The sequence below is a fragment of the Myotis daubentonii genome, chromosome 13, assembly GCF_963259705.1.
Source record: "Myotis daubentonii chromosome 13, mMyoDau2.1, whole genome shotgun sequence".
In the NCBI taxonomy this organism is placed as follows: Eukaryota; Metazoa; Chordata; class Mammalia; order Chiroptera; family Vespertilionidae; genus Myotis; species Myotis daubentonii.
The window spans coordinates 35,075,389-35,092,571 of NC_081852.1; the positions used below are offsets into that span (position 1 = coordinate 35,075,389).

The 17,183-nt window shown below is 36.9% G+C and overlaps 1 protein-coding gene across 2 annotated transcripts in view; it reads right to left on the reverse strand.

Moving 5' to 3' along the window:
* The window catches only part of PRKG1 (protein kinase cGMP-dependent 1), a 1,080,615-nt gene that overhangs the window by 177,329 nt on the left and 886,103 nt on the right, over nt 1-17,183 (reverse strand). For both annotated transcript variants that reach the window (XM_059662699.1, XM_059662698.1), the window contains exons 6-7: nt 13,991-14,068; nt 9,678-9,772 (exon numbers count right to left, since the gene is read on the reverse strand). In XM_059662699.1, coding sequence (XP_059518682.1) covers nt 9,678-9,772; nt 13,991-14,068 — 173 coding nt within the window. The remainder of the gene's footprint in view (nt 1-9,677; nt 9,773-13,990; nt 14,069-17,183) is intronic.

Consider the following 17,183-nt stretch of genomic DNA (forward strand, 5'->3'; position numbering starts at 1 on the left):
GTTCTTTTGGCTGTTTTAGGTCTCTTAACTTTTCATATGAAGTTTAAAATCAGCTTGTCAATTTCCACAATAAAACTTGCTGGGATTTTTGACTGGAACTGCACTGGATGTTTAGGTCAATCTGGGCGAACAATACTGAGTCTTATGACATGAACACAGTAGATCTCAACATTCCTCTTAAATATGTTTTGTAGTTTTCAGTATACAGGTTTTAAAAACCTTTTGTTAAATTTATTACTAATTTCTTCATAATTTATGATGCTATTGAAATGGGTTTTTTAAATAATTTCTAATTGTGTGTGTGTTATTAAAATAAGGTGCTTATATGATTATTTGCTGATACATTTGAACATGGCCCTAGGAAGAGGTGCTAAAATCGAATCTCCTTACATACTACTTGAAATGTCCTAAAAGGAATATTGTGCTTGCCCTACTTTATGGAATATGGGGTAAGACAATTATCACATAGCGTATGTTTTTAAAATATCTCCCACTCCCAGCTCATTGTATAAATGAGGAATGTGAGGCCAAATAAAGCTGGAAATACTCATCTCATGGGACACAGTCTCAATCAGAATATGTAAGTAAATGTTACATTCAAATATACTTTGGGGCAAAACTATTCGGTGGGTTTAAAAATATTTTTTAAGGTATCACAAGTGATTAGTGTAATAATTATGACTCTAACTAAAATATCTGTTACCTGTCCAAAGTGTGATTTATAGCAAGCCATTTCATTCTTTACTGTATAAAGAAAAAACTAAGAAGCATTTAGACTTGAAAAGAATAAAAATGACAGAGACACAAAACACTAGCCAAATTCATTAACAAGGAAATTAGCTTCAAATGAACATTTTTTCTATTAGTTTTTGAAGAGAGTTTCAAATATGCATTATATTTTCTTATCTTGTGGCAACTGAAGGAAATTATTTGTCTGAATGACATGTTGGAGAATAGCAATGAGGGATTGAATTGTTCAGTAAGTACCTCAATTTTCACTATTGAAAATGACCTTATATTTAAGATGGCAGGGACAAAGAAACTATTTTCTAAGACACCCTGATGTTTCCTCAACTATCTATAAAAATATCCCCTTTGTAGAAACAATTATTTGTGTTAGCAGGCCCAAAGCCTTCTTTTAGAATAAAAGTCCTCTGTCATAAATCCCCTTCCACTTAACAATTTTTGAACAACCAATATTCTAATTGGCTTAAACTGATGTGTCTTTTATTACTATCACTTACTGATAATTCTTGCCTATTATAATAATCAGAACTATTGTTGAGATATCTGAGTGTATAGTGCACACTAAAGCATTGACAAGATTAGCAAATAAATTCAAACAACAAAAGAAATGTTTTGTGTGGTTAACTTTATATTACAGGTCTACACTCTAGAAAAGATCAGAGAGCAGATGTTCAAATTTCTTTGATTCATTTATCTCGGCTAATTTGTATGTGGGTTTGGCTACAGGTGTTTTTGTAATAATATTAATAATTTGGAATAGGTATGTTTGGTGTGTGTGCCTGTGACTATATTTTGGTTTCTTTATAACCAAGATATGATTTTTATAAATTCTCTAATGACTCCCTTAACATCAAAGCCCAGTGGGCTACTATTGTATCCTGGGCATCTTGTGTTCATATATAAGAGTATATGACCATGCCATGGGTCTAGGTGCCTATACAGCAACAGGTCAGCTTCTACATGACTATGCATCGGATTCTATGCTGTACTGATCTTCCAAGTTCTCACACCCCACAGAAGCTTATTGTAAGTTCAGTTATTCAGCCATGCCAGGAAGGACTGTAATCACAACAGATTACTGCTATGCCAAATGCCCAAAAGTAAAATACGTCATGGGATGATGTTGACATAGAAGATCTCAGAATAGCTACAGCATGGATCATGATGCAGGGATGCGGTGATGAGATTGCAGTGGTAATATGAGAACAGACCTCACAGCAGGAAGTGCTATGGGAAGCCTTTGAGAAATAAAGTGACATAAGCCTGTTTTACAGTGTTGTAGGTTGAATTGTGCCCACCCCCTCCCCAAAGCTATGTCAAAGTCTTCAACCCCAATACCTTTGAATGGGATCTTATTTGGAAATAAGGTTTTAGGAGATGTAATCAAGTTAAGAGACCGTCATACCAGATTAGGGTAGGCCCTAAATCCAATGACCGGTGTCCTTATCAGGAGAGAGAGAGAGTTTGATACTGAAACACACACAGAGGAGAGATGGCCACGTGAAGATGGGGGTAGAAACTGGTTTATGAAGGCACAAGCCAAAGAAGCCAGTAACTACCAGAAGCTAGATAGAGGTAGGGAACACATTTTCCTTAGAGTTCTCATAGGGGATGTGACACCTTGATTTTAGACTTCTTTCCTCCAGACTTGTGAAAGAATAGATTCCATTGTTTTAAGTCACTCAGTTTGTAGTAATTTATTGTAGCTATTCTGGAAAACTAATAGCGAGATTGTCATAACCGTAGTGTTTGGAATAGATGGGAAGTGAGCAAGACTGGACACAGGGTGACCAATTAGGAGGCTGGATTGTAATCCAGGTGACAGATTGAAACTGTGGCAATACATAGGTGATGGTGAGAGTTATTTAAGAGGTAGAATCAACAGGATTAGTTATTAGCGACGTGAGTATTTCAGGAGAGGAAACAGTCACAGATAATGTCCAAATTTTTGGTGTGAGAAACAGTATTGCAATAGTAATTGCTTCAAACGGAGTAGATTTGGTTAGGGGTGGAGAGAAAATGAGTTTACAGTTGTCAAAGTGCCACTTGAAGTACCTGAGTGATATCCAAGTGGCCATGCCCCATAGAAAACTAAATTTGGAGCCCCGGAAACATTTTGGGATGAAAATAGAGATATTATAATGTGCTATGACACTTTTTGCTTCTTCTATATTATCACTTATCACATTCTCTATTTTAATCACCTGTTTGCATATAAAACTTCAACAACAAAAAAAATAAACTGAAAGCAGATCATTGAGGAAACAACTTCTTTTGATGAACACCATTCCCCTCAAAAGGCCAACCTTCAGTCTCCCTAGTTCTCCATCTTACAGAGAGAGTAGTGGTACTAAAAAAGCAGTTCTAACTCTTCTTACTCAGTTCTACAAAAAGCAGCTCGTCCTAAGCACTGGCAGCTTGTTGGCTTTGGAATTTAGCCAGAAATACAGGACAACCTGGAAAAAATCCCACAAGACATTCTGTTGCATTTTGCATAGGTTATCCATTATAATCCTTACAAGAATGATCGTCACTAAAATCCAAATTAATTTTAATCTTCACTAAAACTAGAAAAGAAACAAAACTAAAACCCTACAAGAGCTAAGTGCTGGACACAGAAAAGGGTCCTAAGGTTAGAGGCATGTGCTGGAGCCAGCCAGGAGAGCTCATGACAGGGCGGGGGAAGGAGTCTGGCTATGGTCCCACGAGAAAAGCTGGGACTGAGCCTTTCATAAGGCCAGAGTCTTAGATTGTTTCTACACTCAAGATACACACTTTAGCAACTACTGTCCCTGAGAGAAACAGAGATCCAAGCCTGGCAACTAAAAGATCTGAATTCTTTCTATTCTATCTTTAACGGTTCAAGGACCTCAATCTAAAGCCTGCCCTTGCAGGAGCAAATATAAAACATAAAAAACAAAAACAACCACATAGAGATGCTCCAATAACCTGGTACAAGGGAATCCCTTAATCCCCTCATTCCATTGAAAATGGGCATGCATAAGCCAGTCAATGAAAGAGAAATACCACATGATCTCACTCATTTATGGATAATAAAGACCATTATAAACTGATGAACAAAAATAGATACAGAGGCAGAGCAGCATCGAACAGACTGTCAAACTACAGCAGGAAGGCCAGGGAGGGTTGGGGGGTGGGGGTGGTAAGAGATCAACCAAAGGACTTGTATGCATGCATATAAGCATAACCAATGGACACAAGACACTGGGGGGTAGGGGAGGCCAGGGGAAAGTCAAGGGGGGTGGGGAGAGGAGACATATGTAATACTCTTTGTAATATTTTAAGCAATAAAACAAAAATAAAAAAAATTAAATTAAAAAAAAGATAATGGGCATGCAGTAATTACAAACAAAAACAAACAGCCCCACAAGCTATAATAAACCATATAATAAGGAGGGAGAGCTAACAGATATAAAGAGCTTTAGAATTTGAACCTAAAAGTGAAGGTAATAAAAAAAATCACAAAATATTTGATATTTTTAACATAATAAAGAGATAAAGAAAATAAAGTATAAATAATAAACAATATAAACATTTTAAAGAATATTAAAATAATGATAATAATTAACATTTATTGAACACAGTATTTGTCAGGCATGATTCTAGTATGCCCCCAAAACTATATAGATTATTTGGCTTATTAGTACCTTTAGTCTTATGTGGCAGATACTATTATTTCCATTTCATAAATCACAAACATGAAGCTAAGAGAAGAAAAGTAAGATCACATATCCTATAAATGATGGAGCTGGGATTTGAACCCAGGAAGGTTTATTTTAGTGCTCACAGTCCTAACCACTGTAGTGTGCCAAGCAGATAGTCTAAAAATATTTTAGGTAGTCCCTGGAACCTACTCAGTGCATAGATTGAATTTAGGACTTGATACAATTAAAGAGAGAAGCAGAGAATTTCTTGATGAATATGAGAGAATGTACCTAGATTCCATTACAAAAGCAGCACAGAATAATAAGAACATATAAACCTGAAATAAGAAGGCAAGGATGGGAGGATAAGGAGATGAAACCAAAAGAAAGAAAAGAGAAACTGGGGCGGGGGGTGGGGGGATAAGCAGAGACAATGCTGTGAATTGAGGAAAATTGCATTCTCAGAAGAAAGGGACATATAGAGTCATATGAAATAAAGTAAAACATATCTGCACTTAGATTATAGTAAAAATGAAGGATATCAGAGATAGACACCTACCCTCCCTCCCCACCCCAAAAAAGACATTACTTATAGTGACTGACTAATTCTAGACTATGGATACGGAAGACAGTGGAATAATATTTTAAGATTCTGAGAAAAAGTAAATCTAACCTAGATTTTTATGCATAACCCAATGGTCATTCACATTTAGGCAAAGGGAAAAAGCATAAATAAATCATATCTGAACTCAAAAGAAATAAGTTGAATGTAAGCAATAGTGGGAAAACTACAGTAAGTTCTCACTTAATATTGTTAATAGGTTCTTCAGACTGTGGCAAAACAACATGTAATGAAACCAATTTTATCACAGGATAACTAATATACACAAGCGTTAAGTTTCTGGGCATCTCAGCATTATAATTAAGCACATTGTTGGAAGACCTGCTATAATAAGTAAACCAAGTTACTAAATCTGAGTAGGGTCTGAAAAAATATATCAATAATAATGACTAATATTTGAGGATTTACCAATCATATGGAACTATATACTACAAATCTAGATAAAAAGCAGGCAAGAGTAATTTGAAGTTAAACACGCAAAGATTCCTGTATTATTCAAGTGAAGGATAGAGCTATTAATTACCATTACATATTAAAAATTTTAAAAATTCATCATTAAAGGAATAGAAAAGGAAGGTAAAACTTCTAAACAAAGGAATGACACAAGTGCAACTTGCATGGCAGTAGAAAGAAAAAATGATATATTGACCCCAAATGAAACAGAATAGGATTTCACCTATGTAAAAACTTAAACACACATAAAACAAGTATATAAATGTTAATGTTCATATATGTATATGTTTATTATACATATATGTATACACAATAAAATTTAGACACACAATCACGGAGGATGCATATAGCCAACTTCAGGGTAATGATACTGGGAGGGAGGAAAGGTACTGGGGAAGAATACAAAAGAGGTTTGAATCATAACTAAAAGTCTTTCCAAATAAATAAATGAATGATATGTGCTATATTCAATATGTGTTCTATCATTTTATATATTATTTTATTAATTGAAAAAGAGAGAGAAAACCAAGAAATGGGTTCAGAAATATTAATTAAATTTCCCAAGATCACAGTCTATGAGTGGAAAATCTGGGAATACAGACTTGTGATACCAAAGTGTGTTGAATTGACTGGCTGATTGGTTTTTGCACAAACAAGGGCAGAGCCTGGCATGTAGTGTAGGTGTTCAGAATGACAGGCAACAGGTGGGAGAGTTCCTGGAGGAAAGGGCCCTGCTGGCAGTGGTCTGCTATTTAACTAGGATGGCCCAGAGCTGCATTTAGAATCTAGAGATCTGTTCCAGCTGAAAAGAGGCCATATTTCAAGAGAAGCAGAGACTGTGCCTTAAGAAAACTTAGAGATCATCTAGTTCAACTGGCTCAGTTTACAGATTTTCATAAACAGAGACTCAGAGAGGTTAACTGGCCCAGAACATTCTTGGGAATGGGAACAGTGATACCAGCATTACGGTGATGGATGTTGATGTTGCTGATAATAATAATGGAGATAAAGATGATAGTGGTAGTGCTGATAGCAGTTGGCTTTTTTTGAGCATTCATCTAAATTCTAAGTAGTCACCCAAAATGCTTTATAAGTATTCCCTTGATTACTTCTCACAGTAACTAAAAAAGTTAGAGACAATCATCATTTTCATTTCAGATGAAAAGAGAATCTCTCAGCGTCTCATAATTTATAAATGACAGAGTAGATTCCAACCCAGGCAGTCTGATTTCTGATCTGGAACTCTTAACCATATATTATGCTGAAGACTCAAATATTAGGGGGAGGGGGAGGAGCAAGTGGAATCTCAATCCCATCTCTCTCAGGTTCATCATATTCTTATATATTTCCCATTACTACAGATCCAAGTAGCTTAGAATTTGACAAAGCTGATGCCTATGTGAATTCTATATAGTTTCAAGTCAATCTGGGACCACTGGCTCCTAACCACTCACCTGCCTGCCTGATCACCCCTAACCACTTGCCTGCCTGCCTATCGCCCCTAACCACTCGGCTGCCTGCCTGATCATCCCTAACCACTTGCCTGCCTGCCTATCGCCCCTAACTGCCTCTGCTTCAGCCCCTGCACCTGGGACCCGGGCTTCCCTCCTTCTGGCCAGCCACAAGCACCCAGGACCCGGGCCGGCTCCGCCTGGGCCGGCTCCGGGACCCGGGATCCCAGGCGGCGCCGCCCGGGCCCCAGCTTTGTCAGGAAGGATGTCCAGAATGACATCTGGAAGACAACCAGTCTATCTGGTCTAATTAGCATGTTACCCTTTTATTAGTATAGATTTGGGACTTCTTTTCATTGAAGGACTATGCAGTGATAGATATGGACGTATACCAAGATGTTATGTAACAGAGAGAGTTGAGGACAAAACCCTGGTGAATTTTAGAAAATCAAATGAGAAATTGTAGAGTGCTAACACGTGCAGGGCTCTCAAAGGATGGGAAATGTAAAGAAGGAAGGAGTGGTCAACAGTGTAAAACTGTGGCTGAGAAGTTAAGTCAGATAAAGATAAAAGAAAGATGGTTCTATGATGTCAGTAGGGAATTTCTGGTGACATTTAAGAGGACACTTAAAGTAGAATGATAAAGCCCTGTTGAGTAGTGACAAAACTATACTAAAGGCCATAAGAAAGAAAGGGATGGGGATAGGTCAGTATAGTAATGGTTGCGGTGGTGGTGTGGTGACAGATTGGCCAGGGAAGAAGCTGAATGTGTTCAAAAGAGATTTGACAACAGGCAGTTCATAAGAATAAGCATATGTTAGAATGAATTTAATCTACATGGAAGAGCATTAACTTAAATTTGATATCAGAGCAAACTTTGATATCTTTTTCATAAGTCATATCCCCAAGGTCATTTCTTAAGTCCCATTTTAGGAAGGTGCTTTCACCAGAAAAGCTTTCTTTTCTTTGCGCCAAGATTCAGTGACAGTAAGCTACAAAAGAAAACCTGTCAGTTCTCAATTATGTTTTACTTTCTGGTATTCCGCTTGTGATCTCATCAGAAATGACTGAAAGTGTTATATTTTGAAAATGTTATATGTTGAAAATGTATCACAATTTTCACAGAGACATTTAATCTTGGACCATGGCAGTCAGGTGGCATTATCCTCTAGAATCCTCTATGTATATAATAATCAAGGGAAAGAAAGATTAAAGCACAAATGGTATCTTTGTATATTTTATGCTATGAAGATTATGATTATTGCATTATTTTGTGTATCTACACCAACCGTGCCGTTTCTTCCAACTTTGCCATTGGAAAAATTTAATGGCAAATACGCACTCATCAGATCAGATCAAATGAACTCAGTAAAAGAAAAAAACAGAAAATCAAGTGCACTTAGTTCTGAATTTTCACAAGATAATGTGGCCTGAGTAAGATGATGTAAAAATCACTGTTTTATTTTTGTAGCTGTGAAATAGTCAGGAAGAAAATAAGACCTGGCTACTGATTGTGGCTTAAAAAATAAAAACTCCTTAAGGTGAAGGGATGAAGAAGTGCAAATTGGTAGCTATAAAATAGTCACAGGGACGTAAAGTACAGCATAGGGAATATAATCAATAATATTAAAATAACTCTGTATGGTGTAGGGGGTAGTTGAAACGTTGGGGAGACCACTTTGTAAAATATATGATTGTTTCACCACTGTGCTGTACACCTGAAACTAACACAAAATAATATTGAATATAAACTGTCATTAAAAATAAAATGTTAAAAACTCCTTAAACTTTCTTTATAGTACCTTTAAGCAAATTGCTTGTATTTTTTAAAATAAAGTCATCATTTGAAATGGAAACAAAACTGTTCCAAATATTTTAGGAATATGTTTGATCCTATTGCTGTTCCCCTCTAGTAGACAGTCCTACACCTGGAATATGATGCAAAAATAAATGTTTATTAGTTATTTCTAATTCCAGTGGCTTATTATACATACAGCACTAAACTCAGAAAAGTTTTATCTCTATTTACTGATAATCGAGAGGTGTTGCTTATTGGACATCAAGACTAGAATACCCAAATAAATCTGTCATATTTGTCGTGCATTTTGTACATTCAGTGGTACAAAGTCAACTGAGTTTTTCTTCCATAGTATATGGGAAGAAATCCCAAATGCTTCTTTATTGAGGTCTTAGTTTACAAGTGCAATTTCAGTGATCTTGCAGTACACCTCTTCCGTCTTTAGAGCCCTCAAGAGTGAGTCAGCATATGCATAAATCACCTCCACGCCCACCTGCTCCTCCACCTCCATTACCATAACCAGCACTGAGGACAGCCAGCCAGAGGTGAATCACTGCTTTCCCATCTATTGTTTGTTCAGCCAGGTTTAGGGATTTCAAAATTCTCAACCATCTTCCTGTGATTCTGAATAAAACTGTTGTACAAAGTAAGCTTAGCAGAGGCATCGCCCTCTCTTTTATCTTTATAGAGTTAAGAAACATAAAGCTGAGAGGTTTTCCTATTAATATAAAAATTATTTATTACAGAAGTTAACCACCAATCAATCCTACAGCCTATCTACACATATTACAATTCCGGTTGGAAATAAAATAAAAATGAGCAAGGGTCCATGTCTGATATCAGAATCAGCACTAAAATCCTGTTTTGTTAGGAGCTCGATCTTTAAGGCAGGAATTTATGTAGTACTCAAGCAAAAACTGTGTAACATGTGGTCTACTTACCCCTGCAAGGCTTTCTCTCCAAACCAATCTCCTTTGCCTAAAGTCCTAAGAAAGACTGGGTCTTCACTTGGTGAGTCTTCGCGAGTGACATTTACCTACAAAGAGAAACAATGAAAGCCTGCATCCATTGCATACTCTGGATGACCCAATGAGCATTCATTGATACTGGCAATTCCACTTTTCTTTTTCTTTTAAATAACTTTTATGAGGAATACAAGTATATTATCACTAAAGGGGCCAAAGAAATGACCTTCAAATATTTTTTACTTTCAATTTGTTTTTAAGAAATAATAAATTATTCAGAAACTTGAATTCTAATTAATCCTCATCCTTATCCTATTTCCAACCTCCTATTAGGCAGCTATTATAATAAATTTATTGACCATTCCTTCCATCCTTTATGATGTGTTTATATGCATGTGTTTTTAAAAATACTGTATATAAATAGCGTAATATGGTATGTATCATTCTATAACTTACACATTTTCTTTTAACAATTATTTTAATTATTATTCCATGCTTCTAAATATAGAGTTCATCCATTGTCTTCTTCTACTCTGTACATATATCAATTTATCAATTTCCATATGCATGGACATTTATGTTGTTTCCTTTTTTTTTGGCTACAATGAACATCTTTCTCCACACCTCTACATGCACATACATTTTCTCTATGGCATGCCTATCTCCTTTAAGAAAAATCCAGCCTTGCCCTGGCTGGGGGACTCAGTTGGATAGAGTGTCATCCATACACCAAAGGTTGCAGGGTATTTATGGGAGGTAACTGATCCATGTTTCTCTCTCTCTCCCTTCTTCTCTCTCTCTCTCAAATCAATGAAAACATATCCTCAGGTGAGAATTTTAAAAAACAACAACAAAAAAACTCAGCCTTCATTCAAAAGCCAGCCACATTTTCATGAAGGTCTTCCCGCAGGTCTCTGATACAGTCTTCAGGTCCTCACAATCCACATTCACAGAATTTCTTTTTTAAAAAGATAGGGAAATTACATATATGTCTTTTAAAAGCATAACAAATAATATGCTCTTCAAAGAAATAGATATTTCTTTGGCATTCTCTACAATTTGGAATAAGCACTTAATAAAGAGCTGTAAATTGTTTGAACGGATAAAACTTTCTTACAAGATATCTCAGCCCATATAGGACTTGAGACTTGAGTAATAATCCACAGAAGGAAAGCGATGCAATAAGTTTTACCTTTATGTTAATTCAATCTCCCTGAAGCTCTACTGATATTCATAATACTGGCTATGTGCCACCCCGAAAAATTAAGTGGTAGTTAAAATACAAATGCCTGGAAAATGGAGTAAAACTAATGTCCTGAGGCAATGACAGACACTTAAACACATTTAAATACACTATGCTTTAGATTTTTGAATTTAGAGATTGGATGTCAAAGACCAGAATTTTTATAAGTATTAAGAAGGTCTGTAAAAAGCACAGAGAATTCAATTATTATTCTCCACTTATCCATTTGACTACTCCTCCACACAGAGTTTCAAAACCACAGGAATGCGGTTTTTAACAATCTTACCACTGAGCTATATCATAGAGATGCTCATTTGCATGTTGACAAGGCTTTTACAGATGTGGATGGAAATACACTTGTCCAGTGATTCTCAAACTTCATGGATTCAAAATCAGATATAAGGATATACTGTATAACTGTACATTTGCCATTTGGTTAATAAAATATATTAGAAATTCTAAATGGCAGAATTAGGCATGGAGAAATTTCAGTGTTATCTTGAAATGTTCTTTAAAGATGTTACTGAATTGATCTAATAAAAAGTGAACCATCTACAGAATAAACCACTTTCTGCTTATATGATAAATGTGAGGAAAAATCTAACTGGATAAAATTATAATGTGAAAAAAAATAAGCACCTCAAAGAGCAAGAATAAAGCTTTCCTCTGAAGTTTTAATTTCCACATTTTTCTTTGTATGCATGATGAATCAATCTAAATATGAAGATACCATTATGGACATTTGTATCCTTAATTCTTAAGACATTTCAGAGTAGAGAAAGTTAAATAGAGATAGACTCTCTAACTTTGGCCTGTATTTTATCATTTTTATTTAAACCACAAAGTACTTTCTGATCCACAATGCTGTAAAATGAACTAGCTATGGAGCCTTCTATTTGCATCCATGCTACCTGGCCACCTTGTCCAAAAATGAGAGGGGGGGAGGGAGGGTGGGAGGGAGGAGGAAGGGAGTCACTTATATCCACGAAGATTTTCAATTTCCATGATTCTTTAGTTGGTGTTAAGAAATAAAACAGTAAATGGTAGGCTCTAGCTATTTATATATAAAACATAAAATGCTAACACCTCTTATCTTTTAACAGTGGAAAACACAAGATATAGTTTTAACCATAACTATGGTAAGATGCGTCATTCCAGGATGCCTTTGAAGAAGCTAGTCCCTGACTTCTATTTCTATCCCAGGCTTTCTGATATCAGTCAAAAAATAGGTATGATGAAGGTATAAGTAGCATTTTCTTCACTTTAGTTTGACATGCCACTGGTGTAAAACATTGGCATGTGCACATTCTTGATTCAAAATTAGTCCAAAGAGGATTATCTAAAATCCAACAAGATTTATAATCTTTCACATATCCTGCTCACTATGGCTCTTTAAGTCTCTTTTCTAGGTATAAGATTCAGTCATATTTGTTAAATCATAGGAAATGAATATACTTATTTCTAGGTAACAATTGTAAAAATAAAAACATATAAATCTTCCCCCATTTCTTCCTATACTTAACACATGCAAATTCTTTTTAAAGATCATTTATAATAAATCAAATTAGTTCAAATCAGAGTTTACAGTGCAATGACACTTAAATGCAAAATAATTATGACTTTATTGTTGAGAGAAATTAAAGTATGTTTTTAAAGATATATATTTTAGCATTATAATTCCAGAGTGTGTGTGTGTGTATTGATTTCAAAGAGAAAGGAAGAGGGAAAGATAGAAACATCAATGATGAGAGAGAATCATTGATCGGCTGTCTCCTGCACGCCCCCTACTGGGGATTTAGCCCACAAACCAGGCATATGCCCTTAACTAGAATCGAACCTGCGACCCTTCAGTCCACAGGCTGATGCTTTATCCACTGACCCAAGCCAGGTAGGGCTAATTCCACAATATTAATCTACATAAGTCCCCATTTTCCAATTCACTTATTTTCTCAGTTATTTTTAAAATATATTTTTATTAATTTCAGAGAGGAAGGGAGAGAGAGACTGAAACATCAACAATAACAGAGAATCATTGCTTGGCTAACTTCTGCACGCCCCTACAGGGGATTGAGCATGTGCCCCTGACTGGAATCAAACCCAGGACCTTTCAGTACGCAGGCTGACGCTCTATCCATTGAACCAAATGAGTTGGGGTTTACTTAGTTTTTAAATAAAAACTATAATAGATTCATAATATTAAAAAGTTAAAACAATATAGTAATGAATAAAATATAATTTTTTGCTTATTTCATTTGTCTACTTCATTTCTATTGTCCTATAATTTAGCATCTTAAGAGTTTTTAGAATTCATTCAATATTTTTTAAGAATATACAATAGAACATGCATATATTTATGTCCTTATTGCGCTCAGAGTGTTAAGCAACTTGCCTGTGGATACTAAATCTAACAAGTTATATAGCCAAATTAAAACTTGGGCCATCCGATTTCGAAGTCCAGATGTTTCATTATAGCATAATGACAGGATAGATTTTTTTTCCTGTTAAATTTTTTTTAAAGCAGCCTTAGTTTTTTCCTTCTTAATCATGTACTTTTAATTATGGAAATCTTCCCATTCGTGCAGACATATCAGTGGCATCTTGCATCATGATTATAGTATAGCACATAAACTATTTCCCAGTCTTTAGCGTTGTATGTTTTCTTCCTTTGGGAAATTTATTTTCAAGTATTTCTCTTTCAGCTTCAGAAACTGGAAACGCTGGTATAGCTCTAGAGCAGGGGTGGGCAAACTTTTTGACTCGAGGGCTACAATGGGTTCTTAAACTGGACCGGAGGGCCGGAACAAAAGCATGGATGGAGTGTTTGTGTGAACTAATATAAATTCAAAGTAAACATCATTACATAAAAGGGTACGGTCTTTTTTTTTTTTTTAGTTTTATTCATTTCAAACGGGCTGGATCTGGCCTGCGGGCCGTAGTTTGCCCACGGCTGCTCTAGAGTCTATAGACCCTGCACCTGTGCTGCTCCCGGGGTTACTGAGGAACCCCGGGTCCCCTCCGACATCACTCTTGCTCTACCAGAGCTTACCTTTCCTTTGCTGATGATAAAGAAGGTGTCCCCTCTTGCACCTTGCCTGATGATGTATTCCCCATTTTCATAGTGGGTCTGAAAAATAGAAACAGCAACAGAAAAAAAACACATTAAGAAAGAAGTCATTCACCAAACAACCCAACCTCTTCCAATATCAGCTCCTCTAGGAGTTTTACTCAAATCTAGAACCCATCATGGTTTAAGAATAACTAATAGTCGATGAACATAATAATTGCAGAGAAGTCATTTCTATCATATTTATTTTTAAACTATTTTGTTAATGCCATTTTTCCAGATGATTACATTCATATCTTTCAATTCAATCATTTTAAGAGCTTGATGAAAATATTTTCTCCCATCAACTGAGCATGAAATAAAACAGCAGAGCTGCTAATTAAACTGGTCTCCTGTATTATTTTGTTCTTCTCATTTAGCTTTAGTATTCTCCTAACGATGGCCTTTTTTTTTTCCTGAGAAATTACTGTGGCATCTGAAGATCTTCATTTTGAAATCATGTTGACTTTTAGTGTGGGTTTGATGGCCCTAGTTACTTTTTAAGGCACTGCTTCATGCTTTACTGTCCTTGCTTCAGCAATTTAGATTTGGCTCTGTCAAACAGACCATCTTAATTTTAGGGACTAAAGTCTGGCCCAGCATCTGTGAGCTCATAAACTACCAAATGAGGAGCCAAGTAAGGCAGCAAGAAGAGGACCCTGTCCGTGTGTCAGTATTCTGACCCTGTCACAGCCACTAGGTTCATTCCCAGGTTTAAGATAATTCCTGAAATAGACAGAAGTAATTTCTTTAAGGAGAAGTGGAACAGAGTGTATTGCTGTGTCATGAGGTATAACAGGGAAATGAGAGCTGTGCCATCTGCCTTCTTCTCTGTAGCTTCGCAAGGGAGCCATATTTGGAGAAAGGAAATATTGCTTTGCGCACTCCTTAGGGAAGAGACTTCGTGGTTTGCATGTGACTTGGCTGTGATTTGTCTTTACACTTCAATACCATGTTTCTGAATACTTTAGTCTTTGTACTCTTAAAATTGCCTTTCATTAATACTTGACATTGAGAATAGCCATAATTTTCTTAATATTGAAAATTAACATGCTACCTAATCTGTGTGTGTGTGTCTTTTGCTCAAACACAACTCATTTTCTTATAAAAAGCTTTAAAATTAGGATTATAGAACACACATTCTTCAACTGATTTATTTCATTTAACAAGATATCTACTAGTATGTTCCATTTTCTTATCTTGCTGCTTTGAAAAGATCTGTATGACATACAGATTTGAAAAACAAATGGTGATTTCTACTTTCATTTATCAATTCAACAAACATTTCTGAGTGTCTCTGATCAGGTCTGAGGATGCAAAGATGAGTCAGACAAAAAATCTCATAGTAGCGCCGACGGGTACATCTTTCTTTGATGGCAGCAATGTTATATAGCTGCATTGTCCAATCTGGCAGCCTCCAGCCAAATGTAGCTACTGAGCTGCTGAAATGTGGCCAATGTGACTAAGAAGCTGAGTTTTTAAGTATATTTAATTTTAACTAATTTATACTCAACTACTCATATGTGGTTAGTAGCGATTCTATCAGATAGGGCAGGTAGTAGCTAAAGTTGACAAGGGAAGAGTCTTCATCTGTAGCAGTGCCAGCCTGACCTAGCTTCTCTGTCATCTCAGTTCAGTGCAGTCGGGAGGAAGACATGTGAGTGAGAAGCTTCTAGCTGAGCCCAGCCTCAGCATTAGAGTCCACATCTAAAGCCCCAAATATCTTGGGGCAGAGACAAGCCATTTCTATCACATCTGATTTCCTGACACACAAAATCTGAGAACAAAATGGCTCTTACTCTGTGCCACTGGGTTTCAGAGTGGTTTGTTACACAGCAATAAAAAACCTCAACAGACAGAGAGGGGGCTGTGACCCAGTACTTGGCTCCTGCCTTCTCCTGGAAGCTCTGGCTTTGATTGGTTCTAGAGTTCAAGCCCATCAGCTGCTGTGGTGAAAGATGGAGCCTTCCCCATCTTTGGGGTCTCAGCTGAGAGGGGAGGGAAGAGTCTGGAACCCAGCCCGGTCAGAATGTTATCCCTAGCACAGTGGGCAAAGCACTTTCATGACCCTTATCTTGTCTGAGCTTCGCAATAACCCGAGGAGGGGTTTCAATATGAGACGTTGAAGCAAACACAGTGACTAACTAGCCCAAGGTCCTATCGTCAGTAAGAGGTTAAAGTGGCACTCAGCGCAGGTACTCCTTTCATGTCCCACGGTGAGCTGTGCTGGAGTTAGTGAAAAATATGGGCCATCCTCCTCCACTTCCCCACCCCAGCCTGTGGCTGGAGGGGTTAGTGTGGACAATCACTAGCATCTTTTACATTGCAAAGAAGAGATGTGTCCAAGTCACCTGTCGGGGATAAACAAATAGACTGGTCCCAACTCCCTGGTTGTAAGTAAAAGAAAATCCAACCAAAATGGGAAGGTACTGAGTAACAAAACAGTTAGTGGCATCCAAAATTTCTGGATCCTGGGGTTAAATCAGACCTTGGCCTCCCTCTTGTCCTTACAGGTCTGTCTGTCACACACTAGCCTCTCATGAGGGTCCAGGGTGTGCCATGACAGTGGGTTCCCCTCCTGTCCAGACCAGCTGGCTCTTTCATGACTTTAGGTCCTTCATCCCACAGAGCAGAAAGTTTAACAGGAATATCTGCAGACTGTTTATTAATTCATGGAAATTATCCAATCACCTTCTTAATATTATCTGATAGGGTTTTGTAACTTGACACCCACAATTGCTGTATCAGTTACTTGAGCATACCTACACAAGTATTCACAGTTCCTATTTCCATGCTGCAGAAGCCCACAAACTCAGGGGTCCAGAGAAGAGCCGATGGAACAATGGCCAAAAGCAGCCCACCTCTGGGAAAGATCATGTTGATGGTGTTATGGGATCATAATGACTGTGTTATCCTGAAATGTCCAATTGCACCTGAGGGGAAGATGATCACACATGCTGATGCTTCAAGAGTCTCTATAATTATGTCCCGCAAATGCCAGCAGGTTCACTGTTTTTTGAAGGTCACTTTGCAGCTCTACCAATTCTTTATTTCCAATTAAATCAAAGAAAAACACAGAATCTAGAATGGCGAGAAACCTTAGCAACTCTATCCTCATCTCCATCCTCATCTTCTC